At 64.2% G+C, this 20,114-nt stretch overlaps 2 protein-coding genes across 2 annotated transcripts; one reads left to right on the forward strand and one right to left on the reverse strand.

The window, feature by feature from the left end:
• The first annotated feature begins 4,130 nt into the window (after positions 1-4,130).
• Positions 4,131-8,746, forward strand: SCARA3 (scavenger receptor class A member 3). The gene is made up of 6 exons (XM_086744862.1): positions 4,131-4,293; positions 5,244-5,303; positions 5,374-5,493; positions 5,936-6,034; positions 6,384-7,427; positions 8,018-8,746. The coding sequence occupies exons 1-6, from the start codon at positions 4,287-4,289 to the stop codon at positions 8,455-8,457; spliced, it is 1,770 nt and encodes a 589-aa protein (XP_086600988.1). The 5' UTR covers positions 4,131-4,286; the 3' UTR covers positions 8,458-8,746.
• Positions 8,747-10,778: 2,032 nt separating this feature from the next.
• Positions 10,779-19,939, reverse strand: CCDC25 (coiled-coil domain containing 25). Its single transcript, XM_086745466.1, has 9 exons — positions 19,815-19,939; positions 17,933-17,980; positions 17,218-17,257; positions 15,293-15,344; positions 14,969-15,044; positions 14,346-14,449; positions 13,113-13,315; positions 12,075-12,120; positions 10,779-11,133 (listed from the first exon to the last, which is right to left on the reverse strand). Exons 1-9 carry the CDS (start codon positions 19,837-19,839, stop codon positions 11,104-11,106), a joined length of 624 nt encoding a protein of 207 aa, XP_086601592.1. The 5' UTR covers positions 19,840-19,939; the 3' UTR covers positions 10,779-11,103.
• Between the last annotated feature and the right edge of the window lie 175 nt (positions 19,940-20,114).

Raw genomic sequence — 20,114 nt, forward strand, 5'->3', positions numbered from 1 at the left:
CCCCTGGGGTTGCAACATCCCCGCTGCCGCGGGGGAAACTGAGGCACGGGGCCCCGCACCCCCCCCATCCCGACCCCGCGGCCCCCCCCCCCCCCCCCCCGCATTCCAGCCCAGTGCAAAAATGCAGCCGTGGGAACTGGGAGAACTGGTTGGCACCCAGTAAAAGGGGCGGGGAAGCCGCTCCCCCCCCCCTCACCCCCCCCCCCCGTCGCTCCCACGCCGGGAGGAGGGACGTGCCCACGGGACGGGACCCACGCACCTCCCCCCAGCCCGGCTGCGGTCTCCACTCGGGACGGTGGCGTGCGGGACACGCGTGGGGGGGGGGCGGGGCCGCGTGCGGGACACGCGTGGGTGCGGGGTTGCAAAGACTCTGGGACATGTCCGTGCGTGTTCTCTCCGGGGTTTGTGTGCGGGTCACGCGTGTGCGTGGGGTGCAAGGAGGCCGGTCCTGTGCGGGGGACGTGTCCGCGCGTGTTCACGCGGGCCTGCGTGCGGGGCACGCGTGTGCGCGCGCGGCAGTGCAAGCTCTCCCGGGACCACGCGTGGGAGGGGTTGGTGCGCGTTCTCCCTGTCCGTGGGCGGGACACGCGTGTGCGTGGGGGGTGTGTGCTCTCCCGGCGTGAGGGTGCTTCGCCCACCCCCCTGCTGCCCCCCACCCATTTTTCCCAGGGCTTCACCCCCCCCACGCGCGGAAGAATGAGGGGGATGCCGCCACGGAAGAGGGGACAGCGCCAGAAGCGGGGCCGCTCACCCCAAAAAAAGCCGTCCCGACCCTCGACGTCGGGGCTTTTAGGCTGGGCTGAGGGGACCTTTAGGCAAGACTAGGGGGCTTTTAGGCAGGGCTGGGGGCTTTTAGGCAGGACTGAGGGGCTCTTAGGTGGGACTGAGGGGCTCTTAGGCAGGACTGAGGGGCTCTTAGGCGGGACTGAGGGGCTCTTAGGCGGGACTGGGGGCTTTTAGGCAGGACTGGGGGGCTCTTAGGCAGGACTAGGGGGCTCTTAGGCAGGACTGGGGGGCTTTTAGGGAGGACTGGAGAGCATTTAGTTGGGACTAAGGGGCTCTTAGGCAGGACTGGGGGCTCTTAGGCAGGACTGAGGGGCTCTTAGGCAGGACTGAGGGGCTCTTAGGTGGGACTGGGGGCTTTTAGGCAGGATTGAGGGGCTCTTAGGCAGGACTGGGGGGCTCTTAGGCAGGACTGGGGGGCTTTTAGGGAGGACTGGAGAGCATTTAGTTGGGACTAAGGGGCTCTTAGGCAGGACTGGGGGCTCTTAGGCAGGACTGGGGGGCTTTTAGGCAGAACTGGGGGCTTTTAGGCAGGACTGAGGGGCTCTTAGGCGGGACTGGGGGCTCTTAGGCGGGACTGGGGGGCTTTTAGGGAGGACTGGAGAGCATTTAGTTGGGACTAAGGGGCTTTTAGGCAGGACTGGGGGCTCTTAGGCAGGACTGGGGGGCTTTTAGGCAGAACTGGGGGCTTTTAGGCAGGATTGAGGGACTTTCAGGGAGGACTGGGAAGCTTTTAGGCAGGACTGAGGGGCTCTTAGGCGGGACTGGGGGGCTCTTAGGCCGGACTGGAGGATTTTGGGTGGAACTGAGGGGTTTTAGGCAGGACTGGGGGGTTTTAGGCAGGACTGAGGGGCTTTTAGGGAGGACTGGGGGGGCTTTTAGGCAGGACTGAGGGCTTTTGGGCAGGACTGGGAAGCTTTTAGGCAGGACTGAGGGGCTCTTAGGTGGGACTGGGGGCTTTTAGGTGGAACTGAGGGGTTTTAGGCGGGACTGGGGGGCTTTTAGGCAGGACTGGGAGCTTTTGGGCAGGACTGGGAAGCTTTTAGGCAGGACTAAGGCATGCACAGCCTCCTCTTGCTACGGCGTTGAGGCGCAGGGAGGGAGGACTTGCTGGGTACACTGGTTTTGACTGGGACGGAGTTGATTTTCTTCACAGCACCCAGCACAGTTACCGGGCTCTTCAGCTGTGACCTGGCCGGCACTGGGAGCACTGGGATGGCGGCACCATCCCCAGTCCTGCGGGCGGTGGGGTTGCTGGGCCGGGGGTGGGGGGGGGTCCACGGGAGATCCACGGGGGTCGCCCCGGGGAGTCGCCTCCGGAGGCTCGGCGGCTTTTGGGTGGCGGAGGAGAGAGGAGCCACCGGCGTCCGCCAGCCAGGTCTCAGCCCCCGCCGAGTGACGGTTGAGCGCCCTCCCGATGCGCCCCGTGGTCCTCAAGGCTTGCGGGGCCGCAGCCTGCTCCGTTTCTCCTGGTGGTCCTCGGTCTTGGAGCTCTCCAAGATCCTGCGCTCCTTAAAACCACGGGATCCTTTCAGTTGGGAAAGACCCTTGAGATCGTCGAGCCCAACCATCAAACCCAACTCAAGATGTCCAACACCCAAGTCCCACCGCTCGGAAGCTCTCGGGTGTTTTACGGGAGCTGGTGTGGGGCAGCCCCCCCCCCCCGCCCCGATGTGCCGTGGGTTCCCCCGGGGACTCCCCAAACGATGAGTCAGGGACCGCTAGCCCGGGGACTCGTGGCCAAGACCCATCTACCGCGTTTCCGCGGCCGGCCGGCGGCGCGAACGCTGAGTCAGCGGGAGCCCGGCGCTGAGGTAGCGCCCGCGTTTCGCCGCCCGTGATCCCGGGGCGAGGAGAGGCACCCGGAGGAAGGCGGGATGGGCCGGGTCGGCCGGCTCGGGGTGGGCTCCGGCGGCCGTGAGTCACCGGCGACGGCCGGAACGGGGAGCGAGGCTGGCCCGGGCCCGGGCGGAGGGCGGCAGCCGCCCCACGGAAAGGCGGCCGTGGGGAGGGGGTCTTGGCGAGGAGCCCCCACACCCACGCGGGGCCCACGGCTGGGAGCAGCCGGGGGTCAGCCAGGAGCCCAGACCCCAAACCACAGCACCCAGTGTCCCTGCCCCACACCCCAGACCCCAGACCCATCTCCCCATAGCCCCGCCCCACATCCAGGGCCCAGACCCACATCGTCTCCCCATCTCCCTGCCCCAGACCCATATCCCCGCCCCAGATCTGGGAGCCAGACCCCAGACTGATCTCCCCATCTCCCTGCCCCACATCCAGGGCCCAGACCCCACACCCATCTCCCCACATCCCTGCCCCACATCCAGGGCCCATACCCAGGACCCCAGACCCATTATCTCCCCATATCCCTGCCCCAGACCCCAGACCCATCTCCCCATCTCCCTGCCCCACATCCGGGTCCCAGACCCCAGACCCATCTCCCCATATCCCTGCCCTAGATCCAGACCCCACACCCATCTCCCCAGATTCCTGCCCCAGATCCGGGGCCCAGACCCCAGCCCCATCACCCCCCTTCCCCAGATCCAGGACCCCAGACCCATCATCTCCCCATCTTCTCATTTCCCTGCCTCAGATCCAGGGGCCACACCCTGGACCCCAGCCCCATCTCCCCATACCCTATCCCACATCCCGGGCCCAGACCCATCTCCCCGCCCCAGATCCAGGGCCAGACCCCAGACCCATCTCCCTGCCCCAGATCCAGGACCCCAGACCCATCATCTCCCCAGATCCCTGCCCCATACCCCCGACCCCAGACCCATCTCCCCGTACCCCTGCCCCGGATCCAGGGGCCGTATCCAGGACCCCAGACCCATCTCCCCGTACCCCTGCCCCGGATCCAGGGGCCGTATCCAGGACCCCAGACCCATCTCCCCACATCCCCACCCCAGGTGCACGCGCCCAAACCCCCCCAATCCCAACCCCAGCCCCACATCTCCCTGAACCCAACTCCTGCCTCTCGCAGCCCTTGGACCCAGACCCCCTCCCTCCCCCCCAGCCCGGGACCCCAGGCCGCAGGCCCCCCGACGGCGGCCGAGCGGGGCCCGGCGGCGGCGTTGGGCGGCCATTTGGTAGTCGTTAGGGCTGGAGGGAAGGCGGGCGGGCGCGGGCCCGGCCTTTCTTCTCCAGCACATCCCAGCGCCTCGCTTTTCGGTGGCCGGGGCCCAGCCCGGCCGGACTCCGCCGGCCTCACCCGGGTCCCCATCCCGCCCGGGCAGAGGCCACGGGCGAGCGGGCGGCCGAGGAGATGCTCCGCCGCCCGGGTCGCTTTTGAAGGCTTCCCAGGAAGTTTGGGTTTGTTTTGGTTTTTTTTTTTTTTTTTTTTTTTGGGGAACGAGGGGGCCGGTGGAGGGGAGCGAGCCCGGCCATGCTGGCCGCTCGCTGAGGCTCGCCGGGAAGAAACGCGCCGGGGCGGATGCGGGAACCGGGGCGGTGAGGCCTGGCTGGGTGCGGGATTGCACCCGCTGCCCCCCGCTTTGGGGGCTATGAGAGGTGAGCGGGGCCGCTGACACGGGGGGGGGGCACGGCCGCGCCGGGGCGGGCAGCGGGGCTGGGGGGCAGCCGGCGTGGGGTGGATGCATTCCCCCCCCCTGAATCCCACGGGCAGCGTCCCCCCACGCCCGGGGGGCTGAGCCGGCTTCGGGACCCCCACAGCGGCGTGGGGGGCAAGAGGGGCTCTGTGTGTGGGGGGGGGTGGTTTCCGCTCTTTGCCCCGCTTGCTCGGAGCCCGTCACTTGTTGACTCCACGGGGCAAAAAAAAGTAAAATTTGGGGCAGCCGAGAAGCGAAGGGTCGCGGCGGGGGGGGACGGAGGGAACTGCCGCCGTCCCGAGCCAGCGAGCCCCCCCTCTGCCCCCCACCCGCCTTTGCGTGGGGGGCCGGGCTGTATAAAACAGGGAACGCCGGTGCTGTGGGTCGCTGCGGCCCCCTCGGCTGGAGACCCCTCTTCTGCCGGAGAGAAGGTCGAGGGGAGCTGCGGGAGGGGGGTGGCCGGGCTGGCGGGGGGCTTCGGGGGGGGCTCCCGGGGAGCTGGGGGGAGCCGGGGATGGGGGGCGGCGACCCCCTGCGCCGGGGCAGCTTTGGGGTCGGGTTAGCGGCGCTGAGCGCATGGCGTGCCGGAGGGTGGGATCCGGTGGGTGCCGGAGCGTCTGGCCGGGACGGGGGGTCCGCGCGGGGTGCCGGCTGGGATGACTTCGCTCCCGTGATTTTTTTCCCAAGAAAGGGCCGAGAAGCCCCCAAAGCCCCTCCGAGCTGGGAGCCGGCAGCTCCCCCGTCACTCGCTTTTTGGCCAAATCCAAGCACATTTCCCCATTTTAAGAGCGTTTCCCTGGGGACGCCGGGTTACGGCGCGGCTCGGCAAGCGTCCCTGGGGACCACCGGCACCCCCGGGGCTGGGATCCGGTGGGAGCGGGAGGCTCAGGTCCCTCCCGTCTTGGCTTTCAGAAGAGGAGCCGGCGGGAGGAGAGGAAGAGGAGATGCCGACCTTCGGCTACCGAGCGAGCGGTAAGGACGTCCCTCGGGGCGGGCGGGGGTCGCGGCGGCGGGGGCCTGATCCTTCCCTCTCGGCGCTCAGGCAGGGCACGGAGCGGCTGCAGCCGGTGCCAGGAGAACCTCTCCCTCCAGACGGCCGTCAAAGTCCTCTACGTCTTCTCCATCCTCCTCATCGTGGCCGTCACCGTGTTGGCTGCCTTGGGTGAGCACGGGCTGGGTGGGGAGGTCCGGCTCCTTCCTGCCCCCCTCGCGGATACTGGGGGGGGGTCCCCAAAAACATCTCCAGCTCCCAGGCACGGAGAGGAGCATCCAGCTCCCCACGGGATGCACGTGGGACCCTGTGCGTGATGCCACCTCGCCCGGAACTGGCTTTACCCCCGTGGGGACCTCAGGAACCAGTTGGGAGCCCAGAGGTTGCCATCCCTTCTCCTCCACGGGCAACGAGATCCTTTGTGGACCTTAGCCAAGCCCCAAACCCAAAATCCTGGTGGCACACCCGCCCCGCGGAACCAGCACCCACCAGCCACCCAGCCTGGCTCTCCAAGCCTTCTTCACCGGGAAGGAGCCCGGAGGAAAAGCGTGGGGGGGCCGTCACCTCCCGGCGCCCGCCTGCCTCCCCTGACCGCCCCGCTTTTCCTCCGCAGTGTTCAAGAAAGTCGACTCCATCGCCAACGACGTCGGCTCAGCCCAGACCTACTACGAGAAGAAGATCCTCTCCATCCAGGAGGATCTCCAGGGCTTGGGTGAGCTGCTTGCACGTGGACCTGGAGGTCTGCTTGGTGCTGCCACCTCCGCTTTTTGGGTCCTGCCCTCCCCCCCAGAGCCAAACCGCCGCTTATCTCCCAGGGTTTTGGGGAGGGAGGACCCCGAGGGTGGGGTTGGTGGTGGTGGGCTTTTTGGAGAACTTGCTGATGAGGGCGGGAGCTGGTGCGGGCTGGTGGCATTGGGGTCGTCCCAGCCATGGGTTCGTGGTGGCCATCTCAGGGTCTGCAAGGACAGACGGTGGTGAGGCCCCTTCCTCTGCTCTGGGGGGGTCTCCAGGCCCGGTGGGGGGACGGGGTGGGGTAAGAGACCCCTCTGCCCTTCGTTCAGAGGAGAAGACCTCGGGGAACTGCTCCCTCTGCCACGAGACGGGACAGCTGGGCCAGGAGATCACCAAGCTGCAGGGCGAGCTAGAGGAGATCCAGAAGATGCTTTTGGTTCAAGAAATCCTTCTTGACCGGACCTCCCAGACCCACGACCGGCTCTCGTCCACCAACAACCGGATCACCAGCGAGGTGGACAACTGCTCCTTCTCCGTCCGGCAGGTCAACGAAAGCTTGGGAGAGTTTCTGACCCGCGTTGGGGGTTGGCAAGCGGTCACCTCCCAGCTGGACGCCTCCCTGAAGGGCTTGGCCCAGGAGCGCTACGACGTGCGGGCAGCCATGCAGCAGATGAACTTCACCCTGGGGCAAACCTCCGACTGGATCCGGCTCATCCAGAGGAAGACGGACGAGGAGACGTTGACGCTGCAGAAGATCGTCACCGAGTGGCAGAACTACACCCGCCTCTTCGGCGGGCTGCGGGCCACCTCCTCCAAGACCAGCGAGCTGGTGAAGAGCATCCAAGGCAGCGTGGGCGCGGCGGCTCGGCAGGTCGGGCAGAATTCGGAGAGCATGCACGAGCTGGTGCTGCAGGTGATGGGGCTGCAGCTGCAGCTGGACAACATCTCCTCCTTCCTGGACGACCACGAGGAGAACGTGAACGACTTGCGCTACCACAACAGGTACACGCAGAACCGCACGGCCGAGCGCTTCGAGACCCTGGAAGGTCGCATGACCTCCCACGAGATCGAGATCAGCACCATCTTCGCCAACATCAACGCCACCGACAGCCACGTCCACAGCATGCTGCGCTACCTGGACGACGTGCGGCTCTCCTGCACCCTGGGCTTCCACACCCACGCCGAGGAGCTCTACTACCTGAACAAGACCCTCAGCCTGGTCCAGGGCACCACGGACCTGCTGCGGGAGCGTTACAGCCTGCTCAGCGCCCGCCTGGACTTTGACATCCGCAACCTCTCCATGGTCATGGAGGAGATGAAGGTGGTGGACGTCCGGCACGGGGAGATGCTGAAGAACATCACCGTCTTACGAGGTAAGGTGCATCCCGGGGACGGGTTGGCACCGGGCGCCCTGGGCAGGAAATTCTGGGGGCTGTTTCTTCTGCGGTTGAGCACGGTGGGGTGTGGGCTCCTCGGGAGCCTCCTGCACCGGTGGAGGACCCAACCCAGGTGGGACGCGCGCGACGGCACCCACTCGCCCGTGGATGCTGAAGTCCTGGGGTTGGAGCCGCGGGGACTCGGCTTGCGGAGCTGTCCCTGCGTGGTGGGACGGGGACACGGGGTCACCCGTGGCCTTCCAGCACGGCTGGCTTGCCTACTGGTGCCAGTGACCCCTCTTGCTGGTCCTGGTGGCACGGTTTGCCCCTGGACGAGGGTGCCGAAAGCTTCCCCGGCGGCAGGGCAACCACACCCGCATCGTTACAGGGCGGCCCTAATTAACGAGCCCGGGCTGTTCCCTAGCTCTGGTTTTCGGGGGTGCCCCGTGGGAGCCCGCACCAAGGGAGCCAGGCGCAGCCGACCCCAGTCTCTGCAAGGGCTGCAGGGTGGGGGGGTCTCCCTCTCTCCCCATTTTGGGGTGCCACCCCCCAAATTTCCTACTCACCCCCTCCTCTCCCCCCCCCAGGTGTGCCGGGCCTCCCGGGTCCCCGCGGCCTCAAGGGCGACGTGGGCGTCAAGGGACCCCCAGGACGCGAAGGAGAGAAGGGCGACGCGGGCAGCCTGGGTTCGCCGGGACCCCAGGGATCCCCCGGCCCCCCGGGACCCCCAGGTCCCCAGGGCGAAAGGGGTCCCCTGGGCTTGAAAGGCTTCCCCGGCCTCAAGGGTGCCAAGGGCAGCTTCGGGCAATCCGGCCCCCGCGGCCAAGGGGGACCCAAAGGAGACCCCGGCCCCCTGGGGCCGGCGGGGGTGCCGGGGCCGGCGGGACCCCCCGGGCCGCAGGGCAAACCGGGGCTCCCCGGGACCCCCGGGGCTGCGGGCCAGGCCGGCCCGACGGGGCCCAAGGGAGACCCCGGTTTGCGAGGCCCCCCCGGGCTGCCAGGCCCCCCCGGCCCCCCAGGACAGTGACCCAACCTGCTGCCGGCCAGGGCACCTGGGCGATGGGGACGAGGGGGTCCCCACCGCCGCCCCCCCTGCGCCCCCAGAGCACCCCCCCCCACCCCCCCACCACGGGGGTGTGAGGCTGAGCCTCGCAAGATGGGGGTCCCAGTTCCCCCCCCCAGTGTGAGGGTCCGGGGCTGGTCCCCGGCTCTCAGGGACGCTGCTGGCTCCCGGCCCCGGGCTTCGGGGTCCCGGCGGGATGGGACGCAGCCGGGTTGTGCCCTTCCCCCCCCCCATCCTGGGGTCACCTCTGTCCCCCCCCACGCCGCGCGGTGTCCCCAGTGTACTCCCAGCACAATAAAGCTGTACGGGGACAGGCGGCTCCTCCGCGGGGACACCGGGGTGGGGGGCCGGGGGGGGCGCGGGGGCGAGGATACAGGCAGAGGCGGGGGCGCAGCCGGGACCCCCACCGCTGCTGCGCTCCGTGCCTCAGTTTCCCAAACCCGGCTGCCAGCGGGGTCGAAGGGAGCGGGGTCACCTCCCCCCGTCAGCCAAAGCCGGGGACCCCGCGGGGTTTTCGGGGCGACACCGCCAGAGCGGGGCGGGGGGGTGGCCAGAGGGCCCAGGTACCCATCACCGCGCTGGGGACGAGAGCCGGGCCAGCCCCGCCGTCCCCGGCCCCTCCGCCCGCCGCGTGCCCCGGCTCGGGGAGCCCCGCGCCCTGCCCGGGCCTGCGCGGGATCCGCCCGGCCGAGCGGTTTATTGCTGTTGGCACAGCGGTTTCCTGTTTTCAGGGCAGAACCAACCCCGGCGCCGGTCACGGACGCGGCCCAGAGGCCGGGAGCGGGAGGGGCAGAGACCCGACAACTCGTTACACAGATGGGGCACAGGCCAAGCGCGTGCCAAACCTCAGCCGCGCCCCAGTTTCCCCCCAAAACTCCCCAACCCCCTGCGTCTGCCGGGGGGAGACGGAAAGCCGGCGCGCACCTCTGCATCAGTTCGGGCGGCGGTTGTGCCAACGGTTGTGCCCTTCCCTCCGGGCCCGCGCAAAAATGTGCAAGGGCAGGGTTTTCCCAGCCGGCATGGGCCAGAGCCGCGCTTTCCGGGCGGCGGCGAGGGCGGGCGATAGGATTTCAAAGCCGGGAGCGAAAGGATTTCATAAATAAACGAGGAGCGGAGGCGGGAAAGGGCCGGGCGGGAAGCGCTGACGGCAGCGGGGAGCGCTCGCCTTCGACGGACGGGCGTTGTTCTTGGCGGGCGCCGGGGCGGGCGAGGACGGCGCGGAACCAGCACGCGCGGGCCCGGGCGGTTGCGCGGTGCGGTGGGTGCGCGGGGGCACGCTGGGCCAGCGGCGACGACGCACAGGGGCCATCGCCCGTCGAGAAACGCCGGAGCCGGCGGCCGGGCGCCGCGGCCAAGCACAACAGCTCGCGGCTGCAGGGCGGCGCCGAGGGCAGCGCGGCCCAGGCCCCGCTGTCAAGCGGCCGGCTCCGGCCCGTGAAAGGGCCCATTGATGCGAAATTGGGGGGGTGCCCTCGGCTTCTCCCCCGCCTCTGCGAAGGGCGAAGGAAAGCGGGCGCCGCAGCGTGCCTCAGTTTCCCCAGCAGCCCCCGGGGGGGGGTTCGCCCCTCCGCAGCTCGCCCTGAAGAGGCGGGGCGGCAGGGAGAGTTTGGGGTGGCAGCAGCTGGAGTCACCCCAGGTTCGGGGCAGCCCGGGGCGACAGAGGGCACGAGGAGGACGCGCAGCCCACCATCCTCTTCCTCCCAGTAAGGAACTCCCGGCCGCGCCCCAATCCCCCAGGAGCAGCTCCGGGGATTCCCACAGCCGCGCTCCTCAGAGGGGGGGCGGCGCGCGCGGCGGCGCTCAGGTTTGACCAGGTACGAATTTAATCGTGACGGAAACACTGATCACCGCGGCGCTCCGTACGGATTTATCCGCAAAAAGTTCCCGAGGGCTCGGGCAGGAGCTCTGGCCCGGGGAGGCGCGGCCGCCGCGCCAAACTCAGCTCTTCTTCACAAACTCCTCTCTCCAGAGAAGGTTTCCAAGGTACAGCCCAGGAATTAAACCTAATTTTAAAAACCCTGCGCCGCGGGGCTCTTCTCGCGCTGTGCTAGCGGCACGGGCCGCGGCCCGCGGCCACGCGCTCGCGCAGGATGCGACCCCAGCCCTCAGCACCCGTATTTAACGAGGCACCGGGTTCCCCGTCCAAATTTTACACCCCCCCCCAGTTGCAGAGGGATCCCCCACCGTCACGAAGAGAAGAGTTCGGCGGCGGCGCCTTCGCGTGCGCAGCAGCGACGCCGAGCGAACGGCCATCGTTTCCCAGTCACCAGCGGTGAGACGGCGCGGACTTTGTTTGCTTTTCTTTAAATCTCACGGGATTAAAAGCGCAGCAACCCCTTCCCCACAATAAATAGCATTGTCTTCATCGTGCCGGAAGGCAATTCCGCTTCCTTCCACCCACGGCCCTGAAAAAAAAAGAGAGATGTACGTGCGGACACACGGATCTTCTCCGTTCAGAAGCCGTCCGTGGCACAGCGCTGGGGAGAACCAAGCAGGTTCTGAAGAGACGGAGTCAGAGTTCGTTTTTGGGGTGGGTTTTTTTTGGCATTCTTAGCGACGGTGACATTAAGACGTCCCAAACCGCTTCAGGACCGAGGAAGGAGACGCTGTTTACATGAAGTCATCGGAATCGTTGCCATCCTGCGGGGAGAAAGACAAACCAAGGACGGTTGCGCGCGTTCAGACGGAAAACGGTGAAGCGCCGCGCTCAGCGGGATTTCAGAGCTGCCGTCCACTCCGGTGTCCTGCCGCTGCCGGACCAACCCCGTGAAATCAGACCGCAACCAGCTGCCGAACAGCGCTCCCCGCCATTTACCACTTCCCCGAACCTGCCGCCACCCGGGAGGAACCGGGGCTCTCCGGGCCACCCCCGTACGGCAAGCGCAGCTTCTTCCCAGAGGGAAAGCAGCCCGGAACCCCGCGGGGGGGGGGGCTGAGAGGAGGAGAGCCCCCACACAGCGAGGGGGAAGCTGCAGAGGCACCGGAGCTCCGCCGAAGCGCGGGAGCCTCCGGCGCGCACCGGGACCTCTCCGGAACTTCAGCCCCCAGCCGCCCACCTCCGTTCCCTCCTCGCCGTTCCAGCTCCTTTTCCGCTCCCAGACCGCAGCCGCGTCCCAGCGCTCCGGTCCCGGGGTGACACCTGCTCGCTCCCTGCAAGCTCACCCCTCCCCAAACTGCTGTCCTCACGCCTCCAGCTTAATTTCTCGTTAAAAATGCGCGTTTTCCCCCCCTCCCTCGAAGTAAGAGGGCGGCTTACGAGGGAGATCTCCTCTGCTCGCAAGCCGGGCGATGCCCAAACAGCTCAGGAAGGAGAATCAAGCCTGCTGCCCCAGCTCAAGCTCCCTCGCGTGGGTGGGAAGGGGAGCGGGGGGGACCCCGCGCGCGTTTCCAGCGGCGGAGGCCCCACCTGGCCGACCCCAGCAACGGGGGCCTCTCCGAAAGCGGAGGAGCGCGGCAGCGTCCTCGACCCGGGCTCTGTCAGGCAGGAGTCACCCAAACCAGACCGCAATGCGGGAGCCGCACCATCCGGACCCCGCATCGGATTTCAGCCGGCTCCCGAAGGATTCTGCGGGCGGGCTCACCTGGTTGGAGGACATGTTCTCGGCCTTCATTAGCGACGAGTAGCTCCTGGAACAGAAATGACATTATTTTGCATGCTAGGTTTTCAAAACCCACCAACAGCGAGGTGGTTTGATAAAAAAGGACCAAGCACCAGAAAAATAATTATTTTTTTTTCCTGAACTCAGGCAGCCTGGACCAGGAATTGCTTATCTCATACCCTCTGGCTAATTAAAGCGGCCAGATAAAGCCCGGGCACTACGCAGACTCCTCCACGGTTGTGTTCTGGAACCACCGGCTAAATCATCCCAGGAGGTGGAAATCCTTTACTTTGGGGGAGAGCCAAGCGCAGCTCCAGGGCAAGGTTAAACAAGCAGGCACGCCCCTCGCTCCGTCGCACGGACGGGCCGGCTGCCGACGTCTCCTCCGTTTAGTTCGCTTCTCCACGCTCTTCCCTCCGCGCTCTACGTGTGTTGAATCACCCTGGAAACCCCAGAGTTTTTCAAATTCTGCTTTCACTGTCATTTACGGATAAACACGGCTTACTAAAGCTTCGAAGCGAGCTTTCGGGGCCGCCGGCGCTAAGGAACGCGCTCACGCGGGCTGCGGCACGGACGGAAAGGTCGAGACGACATTCCAAAGCGCCGTGCCTCGCTCTTTGTTTGAAGGAGGGCGCGCCTGAGGATTCACACACGTTTTAATTCCTATCAGCGACGCAGGGCGAAGCCGGAGAACTCCAGCGAAGGCTCGGGGCTTGTCAGGGCTCGCGCGGAGCGGGAAGCAGTCGCTCCCACCCCAGCTTGCCCAGTTTCCCGCAAGTTAGGGGCGCGTTTGAGAAGACGCAGTGCTTTCTTTCACCAGTGGCTCAGCATCCAGGTTTATTTTGGGAGAAAGGGGGAAAACGCTTTTATTCTGAAGACAAAGGAACTCAGCGGGCCGTGCAGACGCCTACGCCAGCGCGGGTCAGCTGAACGCCACGTAACACCGGGCCGACCGCCACACGGAAACCGCTGACCCGCGACTCTCCCAGCGAGGAGCTGGCGCTGCAGTTTAGGACTTACCTAAGCTCTTCCAGCTCTTTCTTCTTCTTCATCTCTTCCTTTTCCTTCCGCTTCATCTCCTGGATCTGGGCTTTTTTCTCATTTCTCTCCTCCCTGTCCCGGGCTTCCTTCTCAGCGGCCAGGTCTGGGAAGCGCTCCACTTTTGTCTTCTCCAGCCGGTTGAGGATCTCATTCACCTTCTTCTCCACCGTCAGCATTTTCACCTTTGGAGTGCAAAGAACTGTGGTCCTTATTAAAAAAAAAAAAATCTTTCTTTTCTGGCACTTTTCTCCACGGAAAACAGCCCGCTTCCACTTCACGCGCGGCCGAATCCCACGAAACCAGAGGCAGAGGAAAACGGGCGCCACGGCGGCCGATTCCGCGGGTTGCGTAACAGCGGGGGCCCGCTCCCGGCACTCAGAAGCGCGCGGCTAACAAGCGCGAGCACCGCCGAGTACCTCAGCGTTACTAATCGCGTTTCCTGGCACACGCCTCAACGAAGAGGCCAGGAGACAAGCAGCGGGCTCTGCCCGCTCCTCAAGAGGCGGCGAGAGCTCTCCGTGACAGTTTTGGGCAGAGAAGCTCACGTGCTGCTTGCCGACTGGAGGGTCTGGGCACTTCTTGCCCTGGTGCAGAGCTGTTTTAGTCAACAGCTGCGTTTCTAGGGAGCCTTCTCTCCCAGCAACCAACACAGAGCTGTTTGGGGACACCAGCTGAGGCTTGGGAGGAGTTCAGTGCCCTGGGCCCGACCCTGCACTCTGCATTCGAACAGATTTAACAAATTCAGCGGGGCGAGGCAGCTCTGGGAGCACAGACAGCAAAGCGAACGCAGCGCCGGACACCTCCGGGGTGCCCCCCAGCCTTCCTTTCACAGCAAGTTCGAGCCCGACGCCCTTCAGAGGCGCGGCGACAGCACCGCCCGCGAGCTGATCCAACGCGACGGCCCACGCGAGGCCCGCCGCAGTCCGCGGCGGTTTCAGGGGCGACAAACTCCAGCGGGTGGCGCGGGCTAACGAGCGACGCCGCTCGGCGTCGGCAAAGGCCCGGCGGCTACGCCGCGGAAACGCACGCCGCGCAGGCTGCACTCAACCAGGGATTTCCAGGCAAATCCCAACCCACCCCTGGGGTCTCTCTGACACTTCAGGAGCGGGCGATTCCCCGGCTTTTAGGGCAAACGCTGAAGACAACCCACCCAGCTCCAGCTCCTGCGGTTTGCCAGCAGGTCACCGTCACCGGCCGGCAGCAAACACTCACATCCTTCTGCCTGTGGAAGCCGATCTGCCCCACGTCCATGTCCGCGGTCTTCTTCAGGTTAGTCCACGGCGTGTACACCACGTTGACGTTGTTCATCTTGCAACCTAGAGGGGAAAGAAAAGAGGGGAAGCATTTCCGTCCTCTCCCTGTGAAGGGGCGTCCAAGTCTCCGTGCGCGTGGAAACCAGCGGCTATTCTCGTCACAAACATTGCCAGCTAGGCAAGAAAGACGAAAGCGGAGAAGTCCTCGCAGCGTTACAGTGAAAGGCAAGAACACCACGACATCAGTACTGCGGTAACACGAGCGCTGCGGCGGCGCTAACGAACTCCAGATGGAGGCCGTCTCCGCCAGAGCAGCCATTGCTACGGAAGGGGGCCCCAAGGTGGCGGCAGAGAAGAGACGGCGAGGCCTCCTCGGCTCGGACAGCAGCGTGGAGGCACAAAGGGGAATTCAGAGACCCGAAATCCCTCCTTAGGAAGGGCAGCACCCGCAGCCGCAAGCAACAGCTGCTTCTGCAGGACCCGCAGGCACGGGCTTCACGGGGAGAAACGTCACAAAGCCCGCGCGGGCCAGAAGCGCCCGCCACAAGCGCCTCGCCCCGACCTCCGGGGAGCCGGCGTTACCTTGAATGCTGTTCGCCTTCACGAGATGGGCACAGTCTATCAGGACCTCCTTGGGAATGTCATCCACCGTCTGCCCCTGCGACAGAGCACGGCAGCGTGAGCGGCGAGCGGCGCCGGGGGAACCGAGGAGCGCAGGAAGCAGGGCAGGACCCCCCGTTCCTCCCCAGGTTCTCCGGTAACGGGGGCTGTGAATTCAACCCGCGCCCCCAGGGAGCCCTGCAGACCCTGCGGGCGAGCGGAGAGCGCGTCGCGCGCAGGAATCGCCGCGTGCGGCTCTCGCGCAGGTGAGTCTCAGCGTTTTAAACACGCGTGTCGCGGGATTACCTTGTGTAACCGAAGGTACACGTGCGCGGAAGAGAGTTTATCCACGTGAAACCTACAGGATTAAAAAAATAAAACAAACAAAAAAAACCCCCACATTTAACAGCGCATAAGGGATGGTGAGCTGTTCTGAAAGATTTACTTCCCAACAAGTGACAGAACAGCCACTCCACGGACAACAAAACTGTAGAAATGTTCATTTCACACACATTTAAAAGCAGTTAGAGGAGTCTGTCCTTCAAGAAACATCAGCCTCTCAATGGGAGACTGAAAAAATAAGAAGTACATAAGCCTTTCCCCCTCCTTTTTTTGCTTTTAAGCCTTTCCCCCTCCCTTTTCTCCTTTAAACGCTGTACTACGCGCAGGCAGCGCTCGCAGGACGAGCCCACGCACGCAGCGTTTGGGTCTATTTATTCCTCAGAGGAGCAGCCAACGCGCGAAGCCCGCGGCGGGCGCTGCCAGTTACGCCGCCGACACGACTGGTTTCAGGCTCGCAGAGCTAAAACCAAATCCCAGTTTCTCAGCGGTCCACGGAGCCCGGTGCTCTGCCTCCTTGCTGGCTCCAGCTGCTCTTCTCCAGACATTTTCTACCTCGGCCGTGTTTTTACCGTGATCAGCTGGTTTTAAGCCTCTGTCCCGAACAACACTCGCTCCAACCCTGCAGACTTCCAAGGACAGAGCAGGGGAACCGACCTCGCGTCGCCTCCCGACCTTTCTTTCCAATACGACGGGATTTTTTTCCTCCCTGCCGCAAGACAGAAAACACTCCGGCACCAACACGTGAACTCCCGTGCCTCCTACCCCACTTCCACCGGATTCTCAAAGACTCAGAGGTGCCAGACACCACGAGGAGAACAATTCCCAGGAGGTCCCCGTGAGAGAACCTACGATCTTTGGCTGAGGTGGCACTAGGATATGAAAAAACCAACAGGGATGATTTCGGTGGGAGCTACAGGATAGGAAAGTTTGAGGATAAGGCAGTTTGGGGATAAAGCTCAAGGTCACTCCTAACTAACAGGACAGACACAGCTTAAACGAGGGAGTGACAGGACAAACACGAGACAGAAAACGAATGTGATACCGCGCCAGCAAAGCGTTACTCAGCTGAAGGACAATCTCTTCTGCTAGAAAAGAAAAAAAAACCAAACAGATTCCCTTGCAGTTAGCTGACCGCTGACACAACACCCTCTGCGGAGTGTCGGCTACCACCCGCTCAACTCCCAGCTCATCCCAGCACAGGCCAGTTTGGAGAGCGAGAAGCAGCACGATCCTGTCAGGAACCGAGGGCAGCAACCGCGATACGTCTGCTCCGCACGACGGTGCCTGAACGCGAGCGAACTCCTCCATAAACCTCTCAACAACATCAGTCTGGAAGGTTTCTGGGCTGATCCACCAGCAAAGACGCCACCGACGGCTGCTAAAGGCACTGGGAACTCCCCTCCTCTTGTTTTCCTCTTCTGATCAGACCTTACAAGCCCGGTCACAGCTCCGGGGGTCTGTTCAGAGCAGACACGGCTTCCACCCCACAGGACGCAAGCCATCAAACTCCTCTGCTCCTGCTCCCCGAGCTGCGCTCGGTTCAACTCTGCCCAGCCCCCAGCTGCAGTAAGAGCAGAGCTAGCAGCCCTGTTCCGAAACGCAAACACCCCTGTTCGAAGTTATTGCTGCTCCAGCAGCTCCACGCACAGATCAACCCCAAAAAGCTTCCCAGAGGGGCCAGCCCTTACGATGAGCAAAGCCGGGGACGGAGGGGGAGATCCAGGGTCTGCTGGAATCCACCTCCGCCCCGGGATTGTATTTAAACTGAGAAGCTTGGGAACGAAGCGGCTTGGGAACGAAGCGGCTCTGCAGAGCGAGAGGGTTGAGGTGGCCGTTGGATTCAGCTGCGTAACGAAAGGCCGTTGGTTTCGGGGAGTTTCGGTACCTACCAGACATCTTCAGGCCAGCCGTACTTTATCAGGTCCTCATCTGCAGGAATAAAAACATCAGTGAGGAAAACCTGAAACCATCAGCAAGAAATTCAACTCCCTGGCAACAGGAATCCTCCCTCCAGCGTCGGTCAGCCGCTGCGCTGTGACCGGATAGAAGAAGGCTTGAACGCTGCACCCGCCTGCTCCAGACAGAGAAGGAACACCTCCATCGTGTAATTTTGGAAAATTTGAAGTGAAAATAACGTTCAGTCTAACGGCAGGAGGCTTTCAGGGCAAGCCTTCAAAACAGCCGCGCTCACACCGTTCCCCTGGAGCGAGACACCCCGGGTGTCACACCAGGCGGGAACGGGAGGTGCAGCGGAGCCGCGACCTTCACCTTCAGGGAAAGGACGTGGGAAGCCTACGGAGGGGAAAAATGCAGGCTGAGCAGGGTAACAGAAGGCTGGTTCGCCAAAAAATTACCAGACACAACCTGAAAAGCTGTGGGTTTTTCCTAGAAAGGTCTTTTTTTTCCAGGTAATTTAGTTTTCCCTTGGATCTGAAGGCAGTTACTCCGCCTAGAGCATTTACAAAATGTATTTCTCCTAAACGGAACCGCGAGTTTCGGGGGGGTGAGCCAGAATCAAGTGAACGCGCACGACGACATCCTTCCAAAACGACCCCACACCCCCCCGAACCTAAACCCGAGCCGCCATCACGCCGACGTACTTACTTTCGTACTTATCCTTCCCCATGTAAATGGTGTAAACGGAAGGGACGGCTGAGGAACAGAGAGAGGACAACAAATCAGAAGAGGTTTGGACAAAGCGTGCAAGGAACGACAACCGCGCCTGCCTTGGTGACGGCAATCGGAACGCAAATCACCCATCGCACCTCCCCTCGGGGGGCCAGAGGAAGATTGGTTTGCATTTCCTCTGGATTTTGTCCCAAATGCTTCACAGGACTTTGGAAAGCGGCATTTCCAGCGCTTTCCGGGGAAGATTATCCAGCAAGGAGCAGCTTTCCGGGCAAAACGCCCTCCGCGCCCGGTTGGTTCAGCCTGCAACTGTGTCACTGAATCATCCGAGCAGTTAAACCCGCGTCCGCGAGCCAGAAGGGCTGACGCCGCGTTTACAGCCTGGGATTCCCTCCCCAAAAACGCTCTGTCCTCGTACAGGGCAGCAGGGAAATTCCAGCCCGGCAGCCACGCCGTCGGCCGGACGGAGAAATTACGGGAAGCGGGCTTTTCAGCCGGCGGCTTCGCGCCGTAACAACCTGCTGCGGCGCCGCAGGTCTGCGCTTTTCACGCGCGGGATTTCTGAAATCGCTCACTGATAGCGCTCAGATTAAGGACTAAGGGCAAAGAAATGAAACGCAGGTGAGCAAATCCGCCTCCAAGAAGGATCCTTTGAAAACACAACGCCTAATCCCCTATTTTTAAAGTCACTCAAATAGCAGACGCGCTTATTCACGTGCTACAACGCTGGCAGGTGACCTGGAGCCCAAACTGCTTGCTGCCCCCCTCTCTTCTGAGGGCGTTTCCATCAGAAACCCGACAGCACGAAGCCCAGGCAGCACCTTTCCGTTCAGCAACGAAGTGATCGGAAACGGAAAATCAAAAACACGAAAGGATCCTACGCACGCCTGCTCCTAGCAGGAGTTACCCTACGCGTCTGCCAGGCGCTGGAGCGGGCTCTCTTCTCCCCACAGAAGGAAAAGGTTTTCAGCTTCTCATTAGCAGCCGGCTGATCGGCAGAAGACGGTTCCGTCCGAGCGTCAGATCAAGCGATCGACGCAGCCAGCGCGGCCGGGCCCGACTTTCCGCAACAGAGGGGGGAAAAAAAAGTCATTAAACAAACCCAAGAACGAAGGGATTTCAGTGACGTTCGCAAGGCTGTTCGGTCTTGCCTCGTCCCAGGAAAATCACGCAGCGACGCCAGTCCCTTCTCGTTCGGGAACTGCATTTCTAAACCCGAGGGGGGTGAGGCTACAAACCCCTCGGCTGTGGGTGCAGCGGGCAAGAGGGAAAAGCCGCGCGGGAGCTGTCCCAGGCAGGTTACACACCGCCGAAACGACCTGGGGCAAAGCAAACGGAAGATTCCGGTGCCGCCCTCTGTCTCACCGGCCCGCGCTGCACCGAAGCGCAGATTTTTGATGCTTTGGAAGCGGCCAACCTGTTCCTGCGGGCCAGCAGAAGAGCCCAGTCCGTAATAACGGAAAAAGGAGGAGGCGCTGAGCCTCCCCTCGGGCTCCTGGCAGCGGCACACCTGAGGAAGCCGCTCAGCAGCCGCTCCCCGGTGCCGTTACCCGTTCCGCGCTGTGAGCGGCCGACGACAACAGGCTCCTCGGCCCAGGGAACCCCTCACCTCCCGAAATTACTTTACTTCTTACCCGATTCCGCCCTAAATTGGGTCCTTTAGGCTCGGCCCAACCCAGGGGCTCGCAAAAAGGCACCGAGGGGCCGCTCGGAGGGGCTGGGGGATGTGCGGTTACCGGACGGCCCCGCTCGCGGAGGAACCGGGCAGGGCCGCGGCCCAGCCCCCGCCTCACAGAGCCCCCCCCCCCCGCCTCCGCGGGCGTTAGGGCCTCCGGGCGCCCTCCCCTCGCCCGCTCACCGTTGGAGGTGAAGTAAAACACCATGGCGGCGGCGGCGGCGGCTGCTGGGCCCGCCCGGCCCGGGGCTCCGCACGGCGGCCGCGCTCCCGCTCCACCAGCGCCTGCCGACGGGGCGGAAAGAGGCACTGCGCCTGCGCACGGAGGGATGGCGCACGCGCAGCACGGGGCGAACGCCGTGTCCCGCCTCATACGCATGCGCCCAGCTCTCCGGGCGGTGAAGCCAGGAAGAGCATTGCGCGTGCGCGTAGCTCCCCAGCGGTACCGGCAATCCGCGTTGCGCATGCGCGCCGCTGCTGCGC

The sequence above is a fragment of the Chlamydotis macqueenii genome, chromosome 3 (genome assembly GCF_036417535.1).
Source record: "Chlamydotis macqueenii isolate bChlMac1 chromosome 3, bChlMac1.mat, whole genome shotgun sequence".
NCBI lineage: Eukaryota > Metazoa > Chordata > Aves > Otidiformes > Otididae > Chlamydotis > Chlamydotis macqueenii.

Excerpts from the sequence above, each read along its gene's own strand:
- SCARA3 (XM_086744862.1), top strand. Across the intron at positions 6,035-6,383 it reads GGAGGATCTCCAGGGCTTGG|AGGAGAAGACCTCGGGGAAC; the intron begins GTGAGCTGCTTG and ends CCCTTCGTTCAG. Across the intron at positions 7,428-8,017 it reads GAACATCACCGTCTTACGAG|GTGTGCCGGGCCTCCCGGGT; the intron begins GTAAGGTGCATC and ends TCCCCCCCCCAG.
- CCDC25 (XM_086745466.1), bottom strand. The coding sequence starts at position 19,839 with ATGGTGTTTTACTTCACCTCCAACG. Across the intron at positions 15,045-15,292 it reads TGTACCTTCGGTTACACAAG|GGGCAGACGGTGGATGACAT; the intron begins GTAATCCCGCGA and ends GCTCTGTCGCAG. Across the intron at positions 12,121-13,112 it reads AAAGAGCTGGAAGAGCTTAG|GAGCTACTCGTCGCTAATGA; the intron begins GTAAGTCCTAAA and ends TTTCTGTTCCAG.